Source organism: Cryptotermes secundus, unplaced genomic scaffold (genome assembly GCF_002891405.2).
Source record: "Cryptotermes secundus unplaced genomic scaffold, Csec_1.0 scaffold682, whole genome shotgun sequence".
Lineage (NCBI taxonomy): Eukaryota > Metazoa > Arthropoda > Insecta > Blattodea > Kalotermitidae > Cryptotermes > Cryptotermes secundus.
The window spans coordinates 481,584-505,805 of NW_019730110.1; the positions used below are offsets into that span (position 1 = coordinate 481,584).

The following is a 24,222-nucleotide window of genomic DNA, read 5'->3' on the forward strand; positions in this document are numbered from 1 at the left end:
CTAATTTATGTCTGCGTGAGACTTCTTGCCTTCTGGTGTGTTGTGAAATTGTCTTTACAAAAAATATTTCTACTAAAATTTTAATATTTATTTTAATATCAATTAGCTCTAAAAGTTGAGGGGCCGCACTTTGTGGCTATGGGGGCCGCATGTTTGACACGGCTGCTCTAGACAATAAACATTCCATTGTTTTACTTGATATCAGCGGCGTGCTGTCTGCACAACATTTCGTGGCTTCATATGTGCCAGGTCTGAGTAGCGGCCAGATTCACCGCTCGACCAGAGACCCCAAAACTGTGCGTTCGCGCATGCTCAGTCGTGAAATAAGATAACATATGGTTCAGTTATCAATGCCACTGGTACGACTGCATTTTTGCATGGCCTGACTTCTACGGTACAATCCGACGCTGAATAAAATAGTCCAGAACCGTGTCCTTTCAAATCAGCTAACATTCGATTTTTTAGTTTCTTGGGGTAGGCTGAGACAGTGAACTTGGTACGTCGGCCACTAATTGGCTTATCGTACCAGCACCAGATGATGAGCGCAGAGCAGTCGGTGGAATGAGAATTGGCAGGGGAAATCGAAGTACTCTGAGAAAACCTGCCCCAGCGCCACTTTGACTACCACAAGTCCCACACGGCCTGACCTAGACTCGAACCCGGACCTCCGTGGTGGGAAGCCGGTGACTAACCGCCTGAGCTATGACACGGCAACAATCGAAGTTAACGAAATGGAAAATATTCATTTCTTGGAAAATAACAGTTTCTCAGGCTGCGTCGCTAGTCGCCACCTTCCCACCGCGGCGGCTCGGGTTCGATCCCGGGTCTGGTCAAGTGGGATTTGTGGTGGACACAGTGGCGCTGGGGCGGGTTTTCTCCGAGTACTTCCGTTTCCCCTGCCAATCTTCATTCCACCAAATTCTCCATCACCATAATCACACAGGGCAGGCTACAATAGGCCAATCGGTGGCTGCCGTGCCGAGTGGACGCAGTTGAACTCCACCCATCACTAAGCGAATTTAAAAAAAGATTGTTCAACTTCTCAAGATATTCCCAAGATTTTATGTAACCCGATGGTGCATTGCTGTGTTCACAAGAGCCCGCTACTTGTCTCTAGTTCACACTTATATATCCTATTTCATTATGATCCATTTCCATGTTTCCTTCCCATTTATGCCTAGGTCTTCCAAGTGGGTTCTTTCATTCATGTTTTCTTGTCACCCTTTTGAATGGTTTTCTACTATCCTGTAAACAATACGCGGTTCGCCCATCTCGTCCTATTTTATTTGATCTTCCCAATATTTGGCGAGTACCACAAATTGTCATTATCCAGTTCTCTGCAGTCTTCGGGCACTGAGACACCGTTGCCAGGTGTTGACATATGAATGCGAAACTGCATTTTGTATAACATGTGCACAGGTATCACTGATTTCAACGAATTTCTATAGAAGGAATTACTCGGGTTTTAGACTTTCCCCATCGTCCGGTATTCTAAAAACTAGAGAACACCACAACTTTTCGGAAAATAAATCTTTGGGTTCCTTACAAAGAGTTAATACCGGGCGATGGGCAAAGTCCAAAAATCCATTAATTAGTCTTATATACCAACGTCAGAACACTTTAGAATCTACTTCTATAGAAGGGTTAAACAATAATTGAATTTATAGAGAATTATTCATAAGTCCGTGAAACATTTTGAAAATTTATAATAAATAAACCACGCAACGGATACCAAATTTTATTACACTGAAACAGAGATAAACTCACCAAGTTTTTTCTACATAGTTCACATATGCTCAATGTGTCCACCTTTGCTGATACGGCAGACATCTATGCGATAATCCATTTCGTCCCACACCCATGTCAGCATGTCACGGTTGACCAGAGGCAGGTTGCGAACTTCCCTGAGATTAGCAGGCAGTGGAGGCTTTCAAAAAGACTTGGAGAGATTCATTCTCTATCGGCGTAAGAATTACCATGATCCGATGTACAAGTACAGTTTATTTGTTGTGAATTTTTAAAATGTTTCAGAGACTTATGAATAACCCTGTATTTCGTGGGCAAATAATTACGAAAATATAGCCATGATCCTTTTGGAGAATTCTGTGATATTCTCCTTGGTGTAAAGGAAGAAAACCACATTACTGCCATCTGTAGACAGAAGTCATATTTCTGAATCACTGCTGTGATGAAGTCAGAAGGGAATCTCATTTTGCCACACGGGAGCCATTTCTCTCAGAACTGGGACTGAAATAACAGACACGGTTCATTGAGAAGGATTTATTACCATTCTCCGGGTTAGTACTCGGGCCAAATCCCTTGACTACAATATATTACACACCCACAGAGTCCGGCGCCTTGCTTCCAGGCGTCTACACACATAAAATAGCTAAGTCTCCAGCAATAAGCTAGCCTAATAAATGTACAATTACTGAATCACAATTTCATGCCCAGGATTGACCTACTTACGCCACGTAGGGGCACCTATACGGGGCACAGAAACACGTTTTTGATTCAGCATGGACCCCCCAATATATAAAATCATTACGATCTTTGAGATTTTTAAGCAGTGACTATAATAATTAGAGTCTTCCAGGATATGACGCCGTGTAGGCTAACAGATATCCATTCAAGGTGTCGTAGTTTGAATTCCGTTAGGTGCAGAATTTTTTCTTCTCTCCACCTCGTCCAGACCGGTTCTGGGGCCCACCCGGATTCCTATCTAATGGGAACCAGGGGTATAGAGGCTGGGGCGTGAAGCTGACCACTCACCTTCAACTAATACCGACCTCAAGAAAGGCGGATCTATACATCCACTCCCCCTCAAGCCTTCATGGCGTAGTGATTAATTAGTTAAGCATAGGGAAAGAGATTGCTCTTTATTCTTCACTGTTCTAGAATGAAGACTGATAGAGTGAGTTCCTCCGAAACGTCGTACGAAGTCACATCCAAGAATAAAGTAATTATGAAATAATTATTTAAAAAGCGATTATTAATTTGAAAAAATTTCCTTATGATTACTTTATTTCTATTTGTCTTCATCCCTCTTATGACTAAATATTCTCCTGATCACCCTGTTCTGGAAAAGTCTCAAATATATGTTCCGCCCTTAATGTGGAGAACGATATAAAAGTACACGCAAATATGCAGTCCTGTATATATTAATCTTCATGTTTTTATTTAGCAGAGGATAATGTGACACATGGGGCACGCAGTTGGTTGAGGCACTATGTTTCAAGCCGGAAGGTCGCGAGTTCGATTCCCCATGAGGTCAATGGATTTTTTCAATTGATCTAAACCTTCCAGCCGCACTATGGCCCTGGGGTCGACTCAGCCACTAACAGAAATGAGTACGTGGAGCGGGTGGCCGGCGCGTAAGGCTGAAAACTTCACTGCCGTTTGTGAGCCAATTGCCTAGAAAAATGTGGAAGCCTCGACGTCTCACAACCCTATGAGCTTCACGGTCTGTTACAGGGATAGTTTTACCTTTCCCCCCCTCCCCTTTTAATGTGACATATGACGCAGTGGTTTCTGATGTTACAGCCGGTGGTACCTATGATAATCGCTATGATGTTAAAGCGACAGTTTTTAACACCGATTACAGTAGAGAAAACGTTGACCTCTGCACTAAAGTACCAGGTGCCACATTTTATAACAAAAAAAGATGAATTCAAAAAACTGAAGCGTGCGGTGGGGCAGTTTGTCAAATTCTGACGGCTCATTCTTTACTGCTTTTAAAATGTAAAGACCGGACGCCGCTAGTGGACGTTGCGTGCGAAATGCTGAGGGGCAGAGAGAAAAGGGCGTGGCTTACATATGCATATTTTTGTGACCTTTGGTTCTAATGACACAGTATAACATGGACAAGGTCAAAGGAAAATTTCTCCCGTTTATTCTGAACGACGGAGGTGTGTCGAGATACCAGATGTTGTCGTCTTTACCCCAGGAGACAAAAGGCGACCCTTTGCTTGACGTAATGAATTTCTGTTTACGTAAAATCCATGCTCTTAATCATGAAGCCATGAACACAGGAAGAAGTGCATGTATCCTAGATACCAGACTTTCTTCATTTCCGGTCGCTTTACTTCCGATGAGGGGCACGTGGTAGCGTAGTTGGTTGAGGCACTATGCTACAAGCCGGAATGTCGCAGGTTCGAGTCCCGATGACATCATCGGATTTTTTCAATCTACGTAATCCTTCCAGCTCCATTACGACCCTGGGTTCGACTCAGCCTCTAACAAAAATGAGTAGCAGGAATCTTCCTGGGGGTAAACGACGGCCGGCACGTAAGGCTGACAATCTTACCGCCATCTGTGAGCCGACTGTCCAGAAAAAATGTGGGAGCCTCGACGTCTCACAACCCTATGGGCTTCCACGGCCTTTCACAGGGACGTTACATTTTTTTACTTAGAAGAAACTGGAGCANGAACCCTAATCATGAAGCCCAGAACCCGTAAATTTAATGACTGTATTAACCGACTTCAGGCTAAAACCCTAGCGAGGGGTGAGTAAAATGTAACATGTCCCTTCACATATCAGCCGGACCTCATACCAGGTTCTAGAGTTCCTTTGCAATCAGCCAATCTAGTGGAATGTTGAACAATATTCCACTTCCGGTGTCTTTCTTATTAGACCCACTATAATAACTAGGATAGCTCAGTCGGCATAGTGATGGGCTATGGGCTGGACGGTCAGAGTTCGATTTCTGGCGGGGTTATGGAATTCTTCTCTTGTCCACAGCGTCCAGACCGGCTTTGAGGGCCCACCCAACCTGCTATCCAATGGGTACCGATGGCTCTTTCCCCAGGGGTAAAGCGGCAGGGGCGTGAAACTAATCACTTACCAACATCAGTAATGTTGAAGTTGTATCTCCACTCCCCCATACGCCTTCATGGCGTGATGTTTGATTAATTAGGCACATGGACAACTTAACCTTTGAAGAAAGCAGTCTTCTGGGATTTGGCACCGTGTATATGTGGTGTTAACCGACGTTTCGGAGGACCGTGTCTCNTTTACCTTTGCCCACTATGCCATATGCTGCTACAAAACTTCTTAAGTTGTTACGTCGTTAAAGAATGCCGTCTGTTGGGATGTGGTTCCGTGTGGATCTTGTGTGAACCTCAATTACATGGAAACACATGGGGAAGTGCAGGTATAGCTCCGTCATTCTTGACCTAGGCACTAGATGGAAGTGAGTAGTTAATTTCACACCCCTGCCACTTCACCTCGGGGGAAAGAACCCACCGTTTCACCGAGTAGGAGGCTGGATGGGACCCTGAGCCGGTGTGGACGCTGTGTAGAAGAGAAAAATCTATTGCTTCCGCCGGGAATCGAACTCCGGCCGTCCAGTCCGTCGCTCAGTTATCCCGACTCCCACTTTAAGCACTTACACACAGACAGCAAAGAATGATTGGCCAGCAGAACTGTCCAGTGCGCGGACCTCAAACTGTGACACAGAGCACATGAATTTGACGGAGGTGACGTAACACAAATCTGATTTCTGTTTCTTGCAGGCTCTTCGCATAGTCTGTGATGGAGAAGGTTCCAAACACGACCACACCGACGGAAGTAGGCAGTAGTGACGTCTCCACAAGATCCAGAAACTTTAGTACGAGTGTCTTCCTGCCGGCAGACTCTGACGGGGGGGTGGACCAGGAAAAGGGGGTCGGCGGTGTCGCCGTGACCCCTCAGGACATGGGTTCGACATCCAGTAAGCAGTCTATTACAACAACATTGCCTCCCTCACCTACACCGACGCCAGTAACCGACAACTTCACCGAGTTCACGGTGTGGACCGAGGAGTTCTGGAATTCTTCAGCGACGCCAACGTTAAGTTTGCTGGTGACGACGCAGATAAACCTCGCAAATGATACAAATGTGTCAGTGGCCACTGATTTGATTCCCGAAGAGGGCGATGCTTCCTGTGTGGAGTGGGAAGCAGCTCAGCATAATCTCTTCCAAACGGCTAATCTCTTCTTCGCCGCAGCTTTCATTGTTCCGCGCAGTTTTAAGCAGAGTTTACTCCTCCTCAGGTAAGGCACCACGTTTCGTTTTCTAACATTTCTTGTTTTATATTTCTTGTCTTAAAGAAGGTTAACATATTGTAGGGTGTAGGAGCCTTTGCTACGCAATGACCGTGAGATGAGGACATAAATACCAGGGCCAGTTTCTGGATAACGGCTCTGTAAACACGTTCCCGCTGCTAGGCAACAGAAGATTTTTAATAAAGCAACAGTTCAACTATAACAATGGAAGAGCTGTGTTTTCTACGTGGTCCGTGCCGAGAGGTTATAAGCGAGATGAAGTTTGGTATTCAAGTGACTAGACTGGAGTTGTAGCGGAAGCTGTACTCAGCCTGGACTGACAGAGGCCCTGTATATATTATATATACATTTATTAACATGTTTAACATGCAACATGTAAATAACCTTTACATTATGACTCGTGACTTACTACTGCTGACAATGACTCTGACAAAAGACAGACCCGTCCTCTCGTCAGAGAGGGTGTCCTATAAAGACAAAACCTAAACTGTCAAATGGTAATAAATATCTGTTCATAAGTTCCAGATTGGACTAGACACCAAGACTGACTGACTGACTGACTGACCGTCTGTCCCAATGTGACTTTGACTTTGAGCTTAGTCAGACGAAAGAGGATTTTGTATGGGAGTCTGTGAAGAGAGAACTTGTGCCGTAGTGACAGGAATATCCATTGTTTGAGCCATTACCAGGAAACGTCTACTAACAGTCTGAGAACACTACTTTGTGTGCTCTAGTGAACTGTAAAGTGTGGAAATAGTGATAGTGTTATAGTTATTTGTAGTTACGAACTGTGAGTGGTCAATAAATCCACTATCCAATCCGAAACCTGTCTATAGTGACACATACTGCTTGACAACCAATCCTCTCCCAAATTCTCACCTCTCTCCCCCACAAAAATTTGACCCCGCCCTCCGTTTCTATCCCTTACTTCACTATTGTCTGTAGCTCCTTCCGAAACTGTGGCAACGCCAAAAGGCAGCACTAAGCCTCGGATCTCGCAGCTTGTTCCTGAATATCTCGTATACTGCGAGACGCGGAATGGACTGCCATTAATTAGCACAGTACCCACTGCGCACAGCAGCAGCCATATCATTACAGTGATTCAGCTAGAGGAAGCCTCCAATTACACTCCAGCTGTATCACAGCTCGACTGGAGTACTGTTCTTTGTGGGTTACCCTCATGCTGCTTGTAATATCTACACTGCGAAGGATTTTGAAGTAGGAGGGAGTCAGTAAATACGTCACAGATGGAAGTAAAACAGCTGTAGGCCGCGCCATAGCTCAAGCGGTTAGTCGCTGGCTTCCCACCGCGGCGGCCCGGGTTCGATCCCGGGGGCTTCTCAAGTGGGATTTGTGGTGGACAAAGTGGCGCTGGGGCAGGTTTTCTCCGAGTACTTCGGTTTCCTCTGCCAATCTTCATTCCACCAAATTCTCCATCATCATAATCACCCGGGGCAGGCTACAATAGGTCAATCAGTGGCCGCTGTGCCGAGTGGACCCAGTTGGACTCCACCCCCGCACTAAGCGAATTAAAAGAACACAGCTGTAACGGACGTAATAGATTTTCTATGTGTACCACTAGGTAACAACACAGTCCAGCTTCATGGCTGTCTACGTAGCGGACACGCATGCGCATGTTCAGAGGCTGGTTTCAGTAGTCAAAATGGCGACTGTGTTTGAGGAGTTTATTGTTGAAGAGCAACGTTCTGTTTTGTGTTTTTTTGTGGAAAAAAGGACTCAATGCAAAGGATATGCATGAATAAATATTGTCTGTTTATGATGACAAGTGTTTGTCGCGTAAAACGGTTCAGCTTAAGTAGCAAACGTTTCACTGATGAGGAATGGGTTGAAACGGAGGTACGGAAGTGGCCGAGACAGCACTCAAAAGACTTCTGCTACGAGTTTCGACGCAGTTGTAAAGCTATGGGTTAGTTAGTTAGTTATTGGAGAGGGTGGGTTTCCCCATGCACTTAGACCTGTATTGGTCCATTGTGCTTCCCTCTATGATTTCTACCAGTCTTTATAGACTACCGGTACTGGTGCTTACCATCAGTCCCGCCCAGCCAGCGAGACCGGCTCTGCTAGCTGAGAGGTGTCTATAATAATGCTTCCCCCATCTACCAGAGGTATTAGAGACTGCTGTTTGGCGGCAAACGTCCGTAATTTGGCTCAGTGACCTCCTTTGGAGATATGAGGTTCTTTTACGTGCCGTAAAGCTACGACACGGGACCCACGGCTTAAAGTCCCTCCCCGAGGACTTGTTCCCTGAATTTTTCCGCCCTTAAAAATTCGACGACCTCCGCCGGGTATTTGAACCCGCGTACTACGAGTCATGAGGTGGGAACGTTACCTCTAGACTACGGAGGCCGCTTAAAGCTATGGGACAAATGTATCAATGCTGGTGGAGGATATGTCGAGAAAGAAAAAGTGTTTATTTTTCCCAGTTTAGAATATCACATGTTTTACGTTTTATATCCATTTGTGACTTATTTACTGACTTTCCCTCGTAAGAGGCCGTAGTCTATTCAAAATATTACCCATGAATTTTCATTGAGATACTGAGGAGAATCACGAAAAACTTCTGCCGGGATAAATCCTTGTTGAGATTTGAACCGAGCACCTCCAAAATAGAGTTACCAACACATTATTTCCTTCGATGCGATTAGAATGTGAGTTCTTAGTAACAACAATACATTTCGGACAGAAGTCACAAATCGTATTGTTTATAACTAATATTTTTTACTTGGTCTATCGTCGGAGTTTATTAAGACCGTTGCATTTCGTAAATGTGTTCCACTTCCACCTTGTGGTATACAAAACACGAAATAAACCCCTTTGTGTTGGACCTCTGGGTATATGGATCTCAGAGGGTAATGTTCTGCCCAAAGTCTGGATCAAATGTAGTGAAATGTAGTCAATGCCCCGTAATTTATAATTCATCAACTATTAATTCAAGCCAAAGGACACTAATGAGGGGGCGCGCCATAGCGTAGTTGGCTGAGGCACTATGCTACAAGCCTGAAGGTTGCGGGTTCGATTCCCGATGAGGTCATTGGATTTTTCAAGTGACCTAATCCTTCCAGGCGCACTAAGACCCTGGGTTCTAACAGAAATGAGTACCAGGAATCTTCCTGTGGGTAAATATCGGACGGCGCATAAGGCTGACAACTTCACCAACCTCTGTGAACCAATTGTCTAGAAAATGTGGGAGCCTCGACGTCTGACCATGTGGGTCTCCGCAGCCTGGTACAGGGATAGTTCTGCATTTTTATGACGCTAGTGCCTGGTATCAGTTACCCTGGCTTTACACATGTCTCTTCCTGACATTATTACGCCCGTATATGCAAGAAATAACGTACTGCGATGCGTTGCTTCCATATCTATATAACTCCGTGAGATAAAGTCAGACGTAATACATTGTCTGAAATCTTCCTGAGTAACTGAAGAGTGAGAAACATACAGTGCGTACAATCAAGNGTGTTTCCCTGAGGCTTAAGCGGCTGTAGCAAGAAGCTGGCTACTCGCCTCCATACACCACTAGGAAGAGGAATGGGTGGAGATTTACCCCGTTTTCGTGGAGCTGTGTATCACACAGTCTGCCTTAACTTGTCAGGCACTTCGCTTGTCTTCTGATGTAGTATAGAAATCGATACAGATACTGTACAGTATTTTGGGGAAGCCCGATTCAAATTCTGGCAAGGACACAGCCTCACTGACTGAGGTTTGGGTGCCTCTCTTCAGCCCTCCAGGGGTAATACCGGAATACTACCGCAAATTCCACCCTTACCGCTTACTTCCTTCCAAATCCCTTCTAATTCATTATTCACCAATTATCCTACCATTCGACACTATATATTTTGATCTACTGAGCTACTGATGTCGTCGTTATTGTTATTATTATTATTATTATTATTATTATTATTATTATTATTATTGGACGGGGTGGGTTTCCCCATGCACCGCGACCAGTGGTCTATTGTACGTCCCCCTGTGATATTCTACCATTCTCTATACCCTACCGATACTGGTGCGTGCCATCAGTCCCGACTCAGCCAGCGAGTTTGGCCTCTACTGGCTCAGCGGTATCTAGATGCTTCCCCCGTCTACCAGAGGCGTTAGAGACTATTGTTGGGTGGGAAATGTCCTTTATAATTTCGCTCAGAGGCCTCCTTGGAGCATGAGGTTCTTTTACGTGCCGTAAAGCTACGACGCGGGACCCACGGCTTAAAGTCCCTCCCGGAGGACTTGTTCCCTGAATTTTTCCGCCCTTAAAAATTCCACGACCTCCGCCGGGTTTGAACCCGCGTAGAGGGCGTCGTTAAGTAACCAATGAATGACGGTATGACTATTAGATGCTTGGAAGCGACAGTACAGCACTCACTAATTGCAGCTTGAAGAGTTACTTCTGATGTCTGAGTGTTTCAGGGCGGAGAATGTGAAAATTACATTCCATTATGTGACACCGTATAGTCTGGTAGGCGTATACGAGCGTTTCGGAGTCAGATCCTGCAAAACGTCTGTGATTTTCTTCCGGGCCAAATGGTGTCACATTTCATAAGCCAATAACCTTCATGAACTACACGATTCGTAATTATTCTGTGTCCATGTTAACGGTAAATATGAATAAGTCGGCAATTAATAATAACCGATAATTATGTGGAATTACAAAAAACAGTGGTAAATGTGATAATACTCACTACGGTAATCATGTTTACCGATTATAATCGGTAAACGGTAATTATAAACGGTAATTATGAATAATAATTATTATTCATAATTACCGTTAAAAATGGTTACGAGATTTATAACATGTACCACTCTTCTTGGTGAATCTATATAATTACCGGTTATTTAGCTTTACCGTGGCATCTATACTGTCACGTGTATGTGTGAATATTGACGGGGTTTTGGACTGGTGAATGGATTTATGGATCACTTAAGGCGCGTCCACATTACTCGTGCTCGTGCTCGCCAGGCTTGTGCTCGTCGGGAGACTCGTCTGGCTTTTACTTGTGCTCGTAAATCTTCGTCCACACTACTTCAGTTGCTCGCCAGGCTTCGGCGCGTGAGGATCCGTATATTTACTCGTAGTGTGTATGGGCTGTAGTCGTATTTTAATTTACTGGCTATAGTTTTTAAATTAAAAATTTAAAATTAGCTTGTCTCGTGACTTGTCATATCGTCCACATTAGCGAGTCACACGAGCACGAGCACGAGCACGAGCACGAGTAATGTGGACGCGCCTTTATACACAAGACTCGGAACTACAACCAATTACAGCGCTATCACTGATATTCACAATTTACAAATTCTTCTCAGTCTGATTTCACTAGTCGTTTCCTGGCAACGGATCTTTTTTTATTGCTAGTGGGGTGGGACTAAGTTCCTTGTACTGCAGCCACTTCTGGCCTATTGTACCAGCCCCAGATGATAAGTGAGGGTGATTGTTGAGCAATTGGTGGAATGAAGATTGGCAGGGGAAACCGAAGTACTCGGAGAAAACCTGCACCAGCGCCACTTTATCCACCACAAATCACAATTGATCAGACCCAGTATCGAACTCGGGCCGCCGCGGTGGGAAGCCAGCAACGGATCTTATCGATGGAGATTCTTCAGTTTCTGTGGTCACGCCGTTGCTCTCTGGCTAACACTCCACAACTGAACTTTCAACTGAACTCGACTCAACTACAGCGCCATCTCTCTTCAGCCTCCTTTACAAAACCCAACTGAACTCATTGTTCTGTCCTGGTCATAAATATCTCGGCACTGACAACATAGAAAACACATTTCTTCTATCGTTTTTGTTTGTGTCCGTTGCAGCGGGAACGTGTTTACCGAGCTGTTGCCCAGAAACGGCAGTTGTTAATTCGTCTATCTCGCTATCGTTGCATAGCAACGTCTGTACACGCTACAATATTTAATTGCATAAGGGTCAACAAGATAGGTGCACAATTTCTTACTATTTTATTTTGTTTTCAGAGCGTTTCTGTGCGTCGGGTTTTTCCTGTCGGCGCTCTGGGCCGGTATCCACGTCTGTGCACCGGACGCGTTCGCCTGGAGCGTCGGTTTAGTTTTCCTGAACGCAGTGCACACCGCCTTGCTAGCCTGTCGCTTCCTGCCTCCGCCTCTATCCCTGGAGCTCACTGAACTATACCTGAAGCTGTTCAAGCCCCTGCGCGTCAGCAAAAAGCACTTCAAGGAACTAACTCGCGAGGGGCAGTTGATGCATCTGGAACCCGGGGAAACGTACGCAGTGGAGGAGGTCACTCCGGCAGATGAGAGGTTGTCCGTGCTCTTGAAAGGAAAGTGAGTGAAGGCTCTCCATACATAATTTCTTTATGCTAAGTAGAGGGGTTGTGGCTTGTTTTTCTACGCTTTTTGTACCTAGACCAGGGCTTCTTAAAATTTCGAGCATGTCAGCCACAATGATATACGAGGGAGCAGTAAATTAGTCACAAATAGATATAAAACCTAAAACATGTTATTTTCGATCCCGGAGAAATCATTTATTTCACGACATATCCTCCACCAACACAGATACACTTGTTCCACCGCTTTGCTAGCGATTAAGGAATTAAATATGCTTAACATTCCATATTATTTTTCAGAAATCTCGGAAACAATATAATAAGACATTAGAAAATATTTCTCAGATCACTTAAGGGAATTAAAAGACACTTTGCGGAGAAGATATTAATGACTAATTTTTGGTAAAACAGCAATAACAAGTTGTGGATTCTGTGAAACTCCCCATGTTACAGAAAGGAATGTAACATACTGTCCGCGTCAGTTGCAAATTGTTCGCGGAAGTACCGACGGAGGTGCCACTTGGCGCCATACGCACATGTATTGGCCCTTGATATTTGATATTCTTGTAAATTACAGCAGTAACAAGTTGTGGATTCTATGAAACTCCCTATGTTACAGAAAGGAATGTAACATACTGTCCGCGTCAGTTGCAATTTGTTCGCGGAAGCACCGATGGAGGCGCCACTTGGTGCCACAGGCACGCGTGTTGGTAGCATAAGAGTAGAAACAGATGAAGTGCATGACACTTATTTGTCTGTGGTTTGGTTTCCCAGATTGAGGGTCACGTGTGACGACATGCATCTCCATTACGTCCAGCCGCATCAGTTCATCGACTCTCCGGAGTGGGAAGCGAACCATGACAACAGCGATGACGTCTTTCAGGTATGAAATGTTCTTTCGACATTTTTGTAGGAAGACTTCTTTTCATGGCTTACAAGATAAAGACCGTTGAAACTTCAACTGGAAATCGTTGAGATTGCCAACATCTCATTTTGTCCAACTTTACTTGGTTCACTGTTTTTCATTGTTATAAATTCTAATTTTTGAGGGACACTTAAAATTCACGATATCACTGAATATTCATGCTATGAGCTTAAAAGATTTTGAAGAGAGCTGGTTTATTTTTTATTATGGGGAAAAATTGTTGTAAATAATAAAAAAGGACTAGGCAATGCCCATCCGGCCTTCTGTAGCACATTCTTATAAATATCTTGCTCTATAATAGCGGTAACACCTCGATTCTTAATATAGATCTTACCTTAAATGTGAGAGACTACTGTTAATAATCAGTGCAATTACTTCTTTTACTTCTCTTACATATCTATTTCATATAAAGCTGTGTTTATATTAAGAACAAGACATGTACGCCATCTGTTATGAGTCTCTGCGATCAGCGTACTTGCAACCGTCAAGTGGGACCTCTAGCGACGTTCCCTTCAACTAGACGAGACTGACGTGAAACGGACGTTATGAAGAGGGATTTAACAACACGGTTAGACAATATAGCATCGAACGATACGGCGGTTAGTAACTGACATCCTGGAAAGAATGTTGAAAAAAGCGGCTTTGGCATAATTTGATCCGATGACTTTTCGTCCGCCACGAATACCGTATGAAGTTACCGGGGACTGACCCGCAAAAGACAATGAAGGTTACGTTTATGTTGCAGGTGACAATAACGGCAGAACAGGAATGCCTCTACATGTGCTGGCCACGCCTCAAACTGGAGCGGGTGCTCAGACATCGGCCATTACTCAAAGTGGTGCTCTCCAACATTATAGGTGAGATGGTGAGATGGTGAGGACTGATACGGTGCTGCAGAATGGGGATAGGCCAGAAGCGAAACAGATTTCCAGTGAGTCAGGCATGATGTGGGGCAGTACAGTGAAGTTTACTTTACGCTCAGAGAGTAGATACGGAGACAATAATCGAAATATACTGTTCAAATTCATGGCCGCAGCAGTTTAGTGTCGCGTGGGCTGACTCTGAGCGATTCGCTTCTGCACTCTCCTTAATCTGTGGCTCTGACAGCGGAAACACATGGTGCAGCATCTCTTAGTCTGAATCCAACCACTTGATACGATCCTGATCCAATTTAGTCAACGCTCCCGTCTTCATAATCTTTCCCCTGCGTGAGATTTTGGGTTCTTGTTGCGGCAACGGCGCAGATTAATGACTTTTGGATGGATAAAAGTAAGAAAGTAAGTAAAGGTACCACCGTAACAGGCCGTGAAGGCCATAGGGTTGTGAGATGTTGAGGTTCCCACATTTTCTAGACAATCGGCTCATAGATGGCGGCAAGGTTGTCAGCCCTACGCGCCGACCTCCCTTTACCCCCAAGAATATTCCTGGTACTCATTTCTGTTAGAAGCTGAGTAGATCTCAGGGCCATAGTGCGGCTGGAAGGATTAGATCAATTGAAAACAATCCAATGACCTCATCGGGACTTGAACCCGTGACCTTCCGGCTTGTAGCATAGTGTCTCAACCAACTACACTACCGCGTGCCCCCATTTTGGATGGGTAAGGTAAGAAAATGTAGTTCTTTTGGCTTAGTTTGGACTTCATCCATCGTCTGGTATGTAGAAGACAAAAGACCAGACGATGGATAAGTCCAAAATAAGCCAAAAGAAGTACAGTATACTCGTACACCATCGTCAGAATCCTTTCAAGTCTATCCAAGGTAAGAAAATGTTAAGTTATCCCTGTAACAGGCCGTGGAAGCCCATAGGGTTATGAGAAGTCGACGCTTCCACATTTTCTAGACAATCGGCTCACAGATGGCGCTGAGGTTGTCAGCAATACGTGCTGACAGCCCTTTAACACACAGGAAGATTCCTGGTACTCCTTTCTGTTAGAGGCTGAAGCGACTCCAGGGTAATAGTGCGGCTGGAAAGATTAGGTCAATTGAAAATATCGTATGACGTCATCGGGTCTCGAAAAGCGAATTAGTCTATTGGAAAGCAGCGACTCTAACGACACAATTCGTACAGATCAACGAAGTAAAGGTATGCATCTGACAACTATGTATTTTTTATAGTAGTTATTAAATTGTACACCAGTCAGCACATTGACTGTACAGTCTGATTGTCAGTAAAGGAGAGAGTGAGAGAGAGAGAAAATTTATGCTATGACGCATTAATTAAGCATGCTACAAGCCTCTGCCTTCCAGACGCACTATGGCCTTGGGGTCGACTCAGCCTCTAACAGAAATGAGTACCAGGAATCTTCCTGGGGCATAAAGGGCGGCCGGCGCGTAAGGCTGACAACCTCACCGCCATCTGTGAGCCGAATGTTTAGAGAAAATGTGGAAGCCTCGACGTCTCACAACCCTATGGGCCTTAACGGCCTGTTACTTGTTCAGCTTTTTACAGAGACAGAGCGTTTGTCGTTCACTTTCTCTGTTCCCCCATAAAGGGGAAGGGGAGGAAGCTTCAGGTGTGCAGGAAATCGAGGAATTAGGGTCAGAAAAGAAAACTGAGACAAATGAATATACAAAATTAGGGAACAATGGAAACAATAAAGTAAACGCGAAAGAAAATAAAAGAAAGGCAGAAAGCAGAAAACAAGGAATGGAAGAAAAGTGGGAGAGTAAATGAAGAATTAAAGGAGACTGAAGAGGATATGAATAAAAAGAATATATATCATTCTAATTATTGCACTGGACCACGGACTAGGCAATCGAGGGATGACAGTTCGATTCCCGGGAGGGTCAAGAATTTTCCTTTCTTCACATCGTTCAGACCATCTCTGGGGTCCACTCCAGTCTCAGGGGGCTCTTTTCCCGGGGGCAAGGAGGCCGGAGTGTGAAACTGATCACTCGCAAACTCAGTGCCGAGGTCAAGAAAACATGGTTCTATACACCCACTCCCCCATTTATATCATGGCGTAGTTCTTAATTAGTTAAGCACAGGGTCAAATTTACTTGTTACTTTTACCATTTGAGTCCCACGTATTTGAATGTACCCCAGCTAGAGGAATGGATGCATACAGACATTGCTGCAGGGCTCTCTAGCTGCGAGTATTTGTAGCAACAGTTTAATGGCTTACCTCATGTGATGAAAATTTCCCCATTCATGGCGCAAAGTACGACAAGGTTTTTGAACGCTAACTCATTCACTGATTAAACCACAATCACTTTAAGCACACAAACACAGCGTATAATTCACACGTCTAAAATTGTCTCGTGGCAAGGTAAGTGATCCCGCGTCACGACACTGGCCATATTGAGAGCGCAGTGACAGCTAACGACAGCGAGTGCATTGCGAACTAAGTATAAACAAATTCGAATCGATCTTGTCACAATGCTGTAGATATTGCTGGTGGAATGTACAGCGAGTGTGATCCTACAACTGCATAACAAACATTGTAGAAGAAGGAACCGTAAGTTCAATGTCGCTAATAAGAAAGCCCACCATTGGCCAAAATCGTGAGCCCCTATCTATCTAGTAAAACTTGTTTTAATGATATGTTCTCTCTACTTTTTGGCGATTCAAATGTATATTTTCAAAAAATAACCTAACAACTCCTCCAGGGTAGTATGTATCAGACTAGGAGTTAAACACGGCAGCGTACTACGCAAGTTACCAGCGTGTCAGACAGTTGTAGCTCGTCCAAGTTTAAAGTACAATATAAGAAGAGTAACAGAGTGACCTCTGTGGCTTATTTTACGATTCTGTCAATGCCTGTGTCTCTACAGCACCGGATAATTGAATAACCGGTGAATAATGAATTTAAAAGTATTCTGAAGGCATCTGTTCCTGCCCTGAGATACAACTCCGATATCTGCCGCCTTATGAGAATTGGAAAAATCCCACAAAATCTTGGTTAAGACGGTTGGTATAATGTCCTCGATTCGAACCGAGTACCTCCCGAATATAACTCTAGAACGTTACCACTATACCAACCTGTGATGTGCTAGCTGTACTGTCGACAGGTTTAAATATTGGCAAGGATACATTACCCACAGCCTTCCTAAAATCGAATACGATATTAAAGTAAGACAAACTCGGTGTGTGAATTCCCTTTCAGGTAACTACATATGCATTCATAATACATTCTACTGAACTTTCTCTTACTGATAAAGTGCTCTGTTAGCCCGTATTACGCTCCCGTGACTAATCACATGACACGAACTGACGTCTGGAAGAGGCTAACAACATAGCTTCATGGGGTGTCAGAAAGAGAAGAATCATTCTATCTGCAGTTATCAACTGAAGCGAGGTCGTGGCGATTTCGAGAACTAACTCACACAGCGTAACGTGATACTAGGCGGACAGGTGCCTCAGCCTGCTAAGTGAGGAGCGAGATATTCAGAATAACGGATTTAAGGTCAACTTGTCCCTGTGCTTAATTAAGCACCATTCCATGAAGACGTATGGGGAGGTGGAGGAACAGTTATATAAATTTTGACAGCGGCACTAGATGGAAGTGAGTTATTAGCTTCACGCCTCGGCTGCTTTAACACCGGTACCCATCGGAGAGGAGGCTGAATGGCCCCCAGAGACAGTCTGGACGCTGCTAAGAAGAGAAAACCTCTTGCCCCTGCCGCGAACCGAACACCGGCCACCCAGCCCGCAGCCTATTGCTGTATCAACTGAGCTGTCCCGGCTCCTAGAATAATGAATGTATTTCGCAAATACAGTTTCGTGCCCAAAATGAATAGCAGTTAGCGAAAGCGATTACGTTCGCCAGGGATTTTCTTAAGAATAAAATTGTACTAAAGTAATAAAACCACCGCAGCCCGGGTTGAATCTCTGGTCGAGTCATGTGGGATTTGTGGTGGACAAAGTGGCACTGAGGCAGGTTACCTCCGAGTACTTCGGTTCCCCTGCCAATTCTCATTCCACCAAACGCTGTATACATATCTATCATACGGGGCTTATATGATAGGCCGACGTAGTCTCACCCACACGAAGAAATTATGGCCTAAGTACTAAGGGGTTCGGTCTCAACCCAACCTAAGAATAACAAAGTAACACAAAATCTGTTCAATCGTGAGTCTGTACCTGATTTTCTGATGTATGAATCTTAGCGTACTGTATTACAAGAGCGAGCTCTGAGAGCCTATGTCCACGGCGTCATAGCCGCAGAACAGTATCTGTTGGGATGTGACAACATTCAGTCTGGTAGAAAGTTACCTACTTCTTCCATCATCAGGGTCGAGGAGTAAGCCGAACAATTACTCCGTGGCTTTTAGTCCGCAAGCGAACTATACCGACCGAGCAACCGCCACTTGTCGGCGAAGTTAGTGCCAACTTTAGCGGATAGAGGGTGTAGAGCGGTCAGCGCAACGGATTCCCACGGCCGTTAATCTCGGTTTTCTAGGCCGGAAGCCGAACAATTAGGCAAGCAACAAGCAGAATCTTGCACTTTGACCTCGAAGATGGAGCGCAATGCAATTCTTGATAAACAATGTGTTACATCTTTCCATTGCAATGGCAGTTCTGGCCTCCACTTTGCACGTATACACGCTCATGTTGTGTCTTTCTGTAGGTAAGGACATCACCCACAAGCTCTACTCGCTGAATGAACACCTGGGGGCAGTGGCGAACAGCGATGCAGCAAGTAATGCCCTGGGGCGTCAGCCGGACCATTGGCGTGCGATGAACCGCAGTTTAAGCGTGGATGCGGTCCACACGGGGACCAGAGGTCACGTCCGGTCCCTCGCTTGGCGGGCGCAGCAACAGCGTAGAACCTCCGCAACATATTCCGACAGTAAGCTCACAGACGTTTTCTTTTCCATGTATTGTTTAAAGACATTGCGAGCTTGACGGCAGGGGTTCGAATCCCGGCAGAGAAAGCTTTTTCTCTTCTGCTCAACGTCCAGAGCGACTCTGAGGTCCACCCAGCCTCGTATCACATGGGTTCCGCGAGCTCTTTCTCCGGGGAGTAAAGCGGCTGGGGCGTGAAGCTGATCACTCACCTCCACTGGTGCCGATCTCATATCCCATATTTCCCACATGTCTTCCTGGCACAGTGCTTAATTAATTAAGCATGGAGACAGTTTTTACCACTTTTATCATTTAGAGCATTGACTAAGAAGAGTACAGATGGCCGCGCCATAGCTCAAGTGGTTAGCCGCTGGCTTCCCACCGCGGCGGCCCGGGTTCAATCCCGGGTCTGGTAAAGTGGGATTTGTGGTGGACAAAGTGGCGCTGAGGCGGGTTTCCTCCGAGTACTTCGGTTTCCCTTGCCAATCTTCATTCCGCCAAATTCTCCATCATCATAATCACCCGGGGCAGGTACAATAGGCCAATCAGTGGCCGCCGTACCGAGTGGACCCAGTTGGACTCCACCCCCCACTAAGCGAATTAAAAAAAAAAACGAAGAGTACAGCCGTCTGCTTTTTAAGGTTGCATAGTTCGGTGGGAGCCCGATGTTTCGGAGGAACATATCGCCTCCGTCTTCAAAGTAGTTGAATAAACCCAGCAAGAAACCAGTAGAAGCAGGCGGGAATCTTCCTTGCTTCTGCTAGTTTCATGTTTGGCTTGTTCTCGACCCTCAAGATGGAGGTGATATGTTCCTCCGAAACGCCAGGATGTTTCGGAACTGCGTATCCTCAAAACCCAGGAGACTGTGCTTTGCACTTTGCATGTGTCTTATTTCAGTCCAATTAAGTGGTCGCGGGCCGAAGGAGGCACACGGACCACCTTTTTCATCTGCTTCTATGATCTTTTTTAGCTTTACGAAGCCAGTAGTACAAACACATTCATAAGCAAAACGAAACTATACTTCTAGCGGACACGACGATATCTGTATAAACACCTGTAAATGGGTCAGTGTTTCTATCCCTAGGATCTACATCACCCTCAAGACTTCAGCAGCAACAGTGCTGGGTCCCAGTGGTAGCCAACCACTTCCCCGCAAATTCTCCATTTTCCACCTACCCTCACGCCGTTATCACCACCACCGCGGCCGCTGCAGTGGCGACAGTGGTCACGGCCGCAACTACCTCTGCCGCGCAGCAGTTCACAGCCTCACCGCCTATAGCGCTAGTACCCGTCGTAGTACCAGTTCTAGCGCCGCCACCGGCCCCGATAAACACTAGATCCAGATCTATTCGACGATCAGGTGGCCGAGAGGTAAAGTTCGAGACGCCTGTCTGACGTCAGCTTCCAGACGTGGGAGATGACGTCTGTAAAGAACTCATCCCATATACAAGCAGCAATTCTGTACAAACTGATGTTCAGCTGTTTACTTTCCCCCGCGTAATTTAATATCACAGTTCTCTAGTTCTCTATGAAACATGTGGGGTTCATATCATCGGTAGCACTCCCAGAAAAGCAAACTTAGGGACATTTTAGTATCCTTGGATATGCTGGGGCCCTGTTTAAAATGAAAACATATGTATCTACGAAGGAAGTTCCCATAAAGGTTGAAATATTTTTTATATTCATAAAATTCGTGCACAAAAGAAAGTGACTTGTTTGTAGTGTAAAGATACTTGAATACTGTGAAAATTTCGTAAACTTGAAACCACTACCAGCGAAGCTTAACGAAAATACATTAATGTGTACCACGCATGACTCTACTGCCCCACAAGGATTAATGGCACAATTGTAACTTCTCTGACGTAAAAGGAACACAGTTAGTTTTAAACTGAACTGAAAATGAAACCGTGAATGGTTCCCGAACTTATAGTTCAACACACATCTAGATTATTTACAATCAATGTAAACAGAAACTTTATTAATGTTCTGCTGGAGGATGTCGTTTTGTACTTTGTGCTTTTTGTACTAAATGTTATAAAAATATAAGATCAGTGAAATGAGATATATAGTAATAATACGTTTCTACGTTGAGATGTTCTTAGGTCCGTTGTGATGTGTTCAGAAAGTATTCGTATATTTAATGTGATTGAGAGACTAGACCTTTGTGTAGGAGCACTCCATGAAGCGGATATTTCAGGGTGGCATCAAGATGTTCTAAATTCGCATTTAAATTTCTTTGCAACATCTTTGTAAAACGGAAAACTCACTGAGGCTCCGTTTCCAATGGTTGTGTAAGACTTTACTATATAATGTTATCTTATCAAAGTAACTTTCCAAAAGTACATAAATGATTTTATAAATTTGTAATGAAGATAAGTGTACAATGTTGTCGTAAAAGTTTATTCCCAGCTCTCTTTTAATTGTATTTCTAATCTGAATTTACACCATTCATTCTTCGGTACATACGTATATTTACGATACAAACGCATCAAACTGAAATCTCAAGTAAAGAAGAACAGTCACTGATAAGAACACCTGAGGAATACGTCGTAGTATTTCTGAAGTAATATTGTGAATGAGAGTCCCTATGTATTTTCTCTGGTACAAATATGAGATTATTACGTAAATTCTGGTAATTGAAGAGTAATATGATTTCCAGGCAAAATCATTTACATTAAAGGAAACTAATGTTAAGAGGTTTAAAGATGTTGAACAAATGTGTGTTTTTAGACTGATGCAAATTTGAGACATTTTCCATCGTCTCGTTTTGGTTTGAGAGGTGCTCTGAAGCTGGTCTGTTCACAGCCACCACGTAACAATATGAAACTAACTATTATTTCAAAACAATGGACCCGCAACAGTAGGTTTAATACTTTACTTAAATAATGGCAGAAAACGAAGCTTCCAAAACACTAAATTTCTTTAAATCTTTGACTGTTGAAACTCACTACAGAGCTACGTGCTGGAAATGCGAAGGTTGTTTGGGTTAAATGCCATTATATATAACAATTCACAACACTGTCGTAGATTACCATCGAACTACCACAGACATAGACAGCAAGAAAGCCCGTTATTTTCTACAAATGCCATTTTGTATAACACATAACGCCATCTGTTGACAAAAATACTCTACTATGTGATCAATATTGAGCCGATCTCTTTGGTCCCGATAGTTTTAACGCAAGCATGCCGAGCCGAATTCGTCTGATAGTGGGGCTCATAGGGTTAAAAAGAAATGTGAAGTTGGAAAGTGTCCGAAGTATGTGTCAGTTTAAACGTTAACTCTGTGTGCTTCATTTTCAATTGTCGTTTCTGTTTAGGCTCGCTTAAATCATAAATATAAATCTGTTACTTAAAAAGAAAAATATTATATACTACACAGATGCCTTAAATTATCAAAGACTGCAAGTTAAGGGAAGTTGTGCATGTAATATTGCAAGATATAAAATATACAATAGAAAAATAACTTGCTTTAAGACAACTATAGGGTGGATGAAGATTAATGTAGATTGCAAAAAAAAAAATAAATAAATAATAAAATGAAAGGCGTCTACATCATGGATATGTGTATCTGCACAAAAAACCGGGTAAGACCTAAATTATATTGCACCCGTGAACTGTAAAGGAAGCCACCAATGGCGGGCTTCTCTTCTAATAATTACATAATAAGCACATCACGTGTACTGAACCCCGCGAACTACACAGAAATTGTGTTCTATGTTATAATTATGTTGTGTAACAAATTCTTGTCGTCAGTATATGTTGACCGTAACACGATGTGATAGTTGTTGGGCTTTCAATGGATTCACAACAGGAAATAATCATTTGCCTAAACCTGATGGTATATTTGTTGTTTGTCACATTGTATGGAATAAGTATTTTGCAAAAATAAAGATTTTGTGTATGGATTAGGCCTAATTAGGACCATATATGGCCTCTAGAATATTGTCCAAGAAGCAAAAGCAATGGTATATGTCTCTCTTAGACTGGTGAAGAGTTGTGTGTTGTCAATATGATGTTGTGATAGTAGAATGTATCAGATGTAAAGGAATTCTGATAGACTATTACTTTTTGTCTGTAATTTCTGTTCGATTTTGATCAGGTTAGTGGTTCCCATTTTCCCAGGGACAAACCAACAACATAATGTTCTCCGCATATCACGTTAAGTTGACCTGTCATATATTTTGCCCATTACTTTAAGTTGCATCCAAATAAGTTGTTTCTATGTTACAGATAGTTAAGTATGCTTTTGAGGATATCTTATTATGAGCTGGACGTCTGTTAGTTTAAGTGACTTACGAAATACTCTATAAATAAGTTATGGCAGGTTATGAACACACCATGTTCATCCTAAGGCAGTCCTATATCTCTATAAATTAGAGAGCAAAACATATTTAGTAAAGGAAAATGATGTCATATACATATAATTAATCATCAAAAGAGCTTATGTACATAGTTATTAAGGGTATATAATATAACTATGTAAAACCTGTGAAAGAAAACTGTCAAAGATTGAAAATACTGATACGCTCTCAGCTTTTTGTGCTGGCAATTTTACAAATTATGGTCTTCTCTGTTGTAAAATTTTGTAGATTTGTAGGCGTTTATTGACATTTCGGAGCAAGAATATACCTTCATCTTCAGGGTTGAAATGCGTAAGGTGAGGATTCAGTTTGGTTATGCTGGTTGTAAATAACACGCTCCTTTCAAGACCACAACAGGCTTACTGTTTTAGGTCACAGAAGCGAAATAGAACTGTATCAAATTTGGTCATATTAAATCCCAAAATGTTGCTTTTGGCTGTCTTTCTTCAGAATTCCATTTCCGTCCAGTGACTGAAACAAGTAATGTGGCCCTAAAATGGGCCGCTTCCATATTCACCGTTCCTATTGGCTCGGACCGAGCTCCACTCCCCCCTCTAGCTCTGAGTGATGGCCCTCCTTTCAAGCCGCCTACCTAATCCACTAACGACAGGGCGTGATCTAATGTGCTGAGCCTGAACTGACAGAGGCCTTATATATCATCATCATCATCAGTAATCTGTCAAGACGACAGGTCCACAGTCTCTTCCAAAACAATTCCTCCACTTAATGCGATCTAGAGCTTTCTGCTTCAAATGAGAGTATCCTCTTCTGTCCCCAAGGTCATCCAGCATC

The 24,222-nt window shown here is 43.7% G+C and overlaps 1 protein-coding gene across 2 annotated transcripts in view; it reads left to right on the forward strand.

Moving 5' to 3' along the window:
- Positions 1–24,123, forward strand: part of LOC111866207 (blood vessel epicardial substance-A) — a 60,674-nt gene extending 36,551 nt beyond the window's left edge. Inside the window, exons 2-7 of one of the 2 annotated variants that reach the window (XM_023854941.2) lie at positions 5,515–6,033; positions 12,025–12,351; positions 13,128–13,236; positions 14,024–14,135; positions 18,849–19,070; positions 20,136–24,123. In XM_023854941.2, coding sequence (XP_023710709.1) covers positions 5,534–6,033; positions 12,025–12,351; positions 13,128–13,236; positions 14,024–14,135; positions 18,849–19,070; positions 20,136–20,461 — 1,596 coding nt within the window. In that variant the 5' untranslated portion in view covers positions 5,515–5,533 and the 3' untranslated portion in view covers positions 20,462–24,123. The remainder of the gene's footprint in view (positions 1–5,514; positions 6,034–12,024; positions 12,352–13,127; positions 13,237–14,023; positions 14,136–18,848; positions 19,071–20,135) is intronic. The other variant, XM_023854942.2, reaches the window with a different exon arrangement.
- The last annotated feature ends 99 nt before the right edge of the window (positions 24,124–24,222 follow it).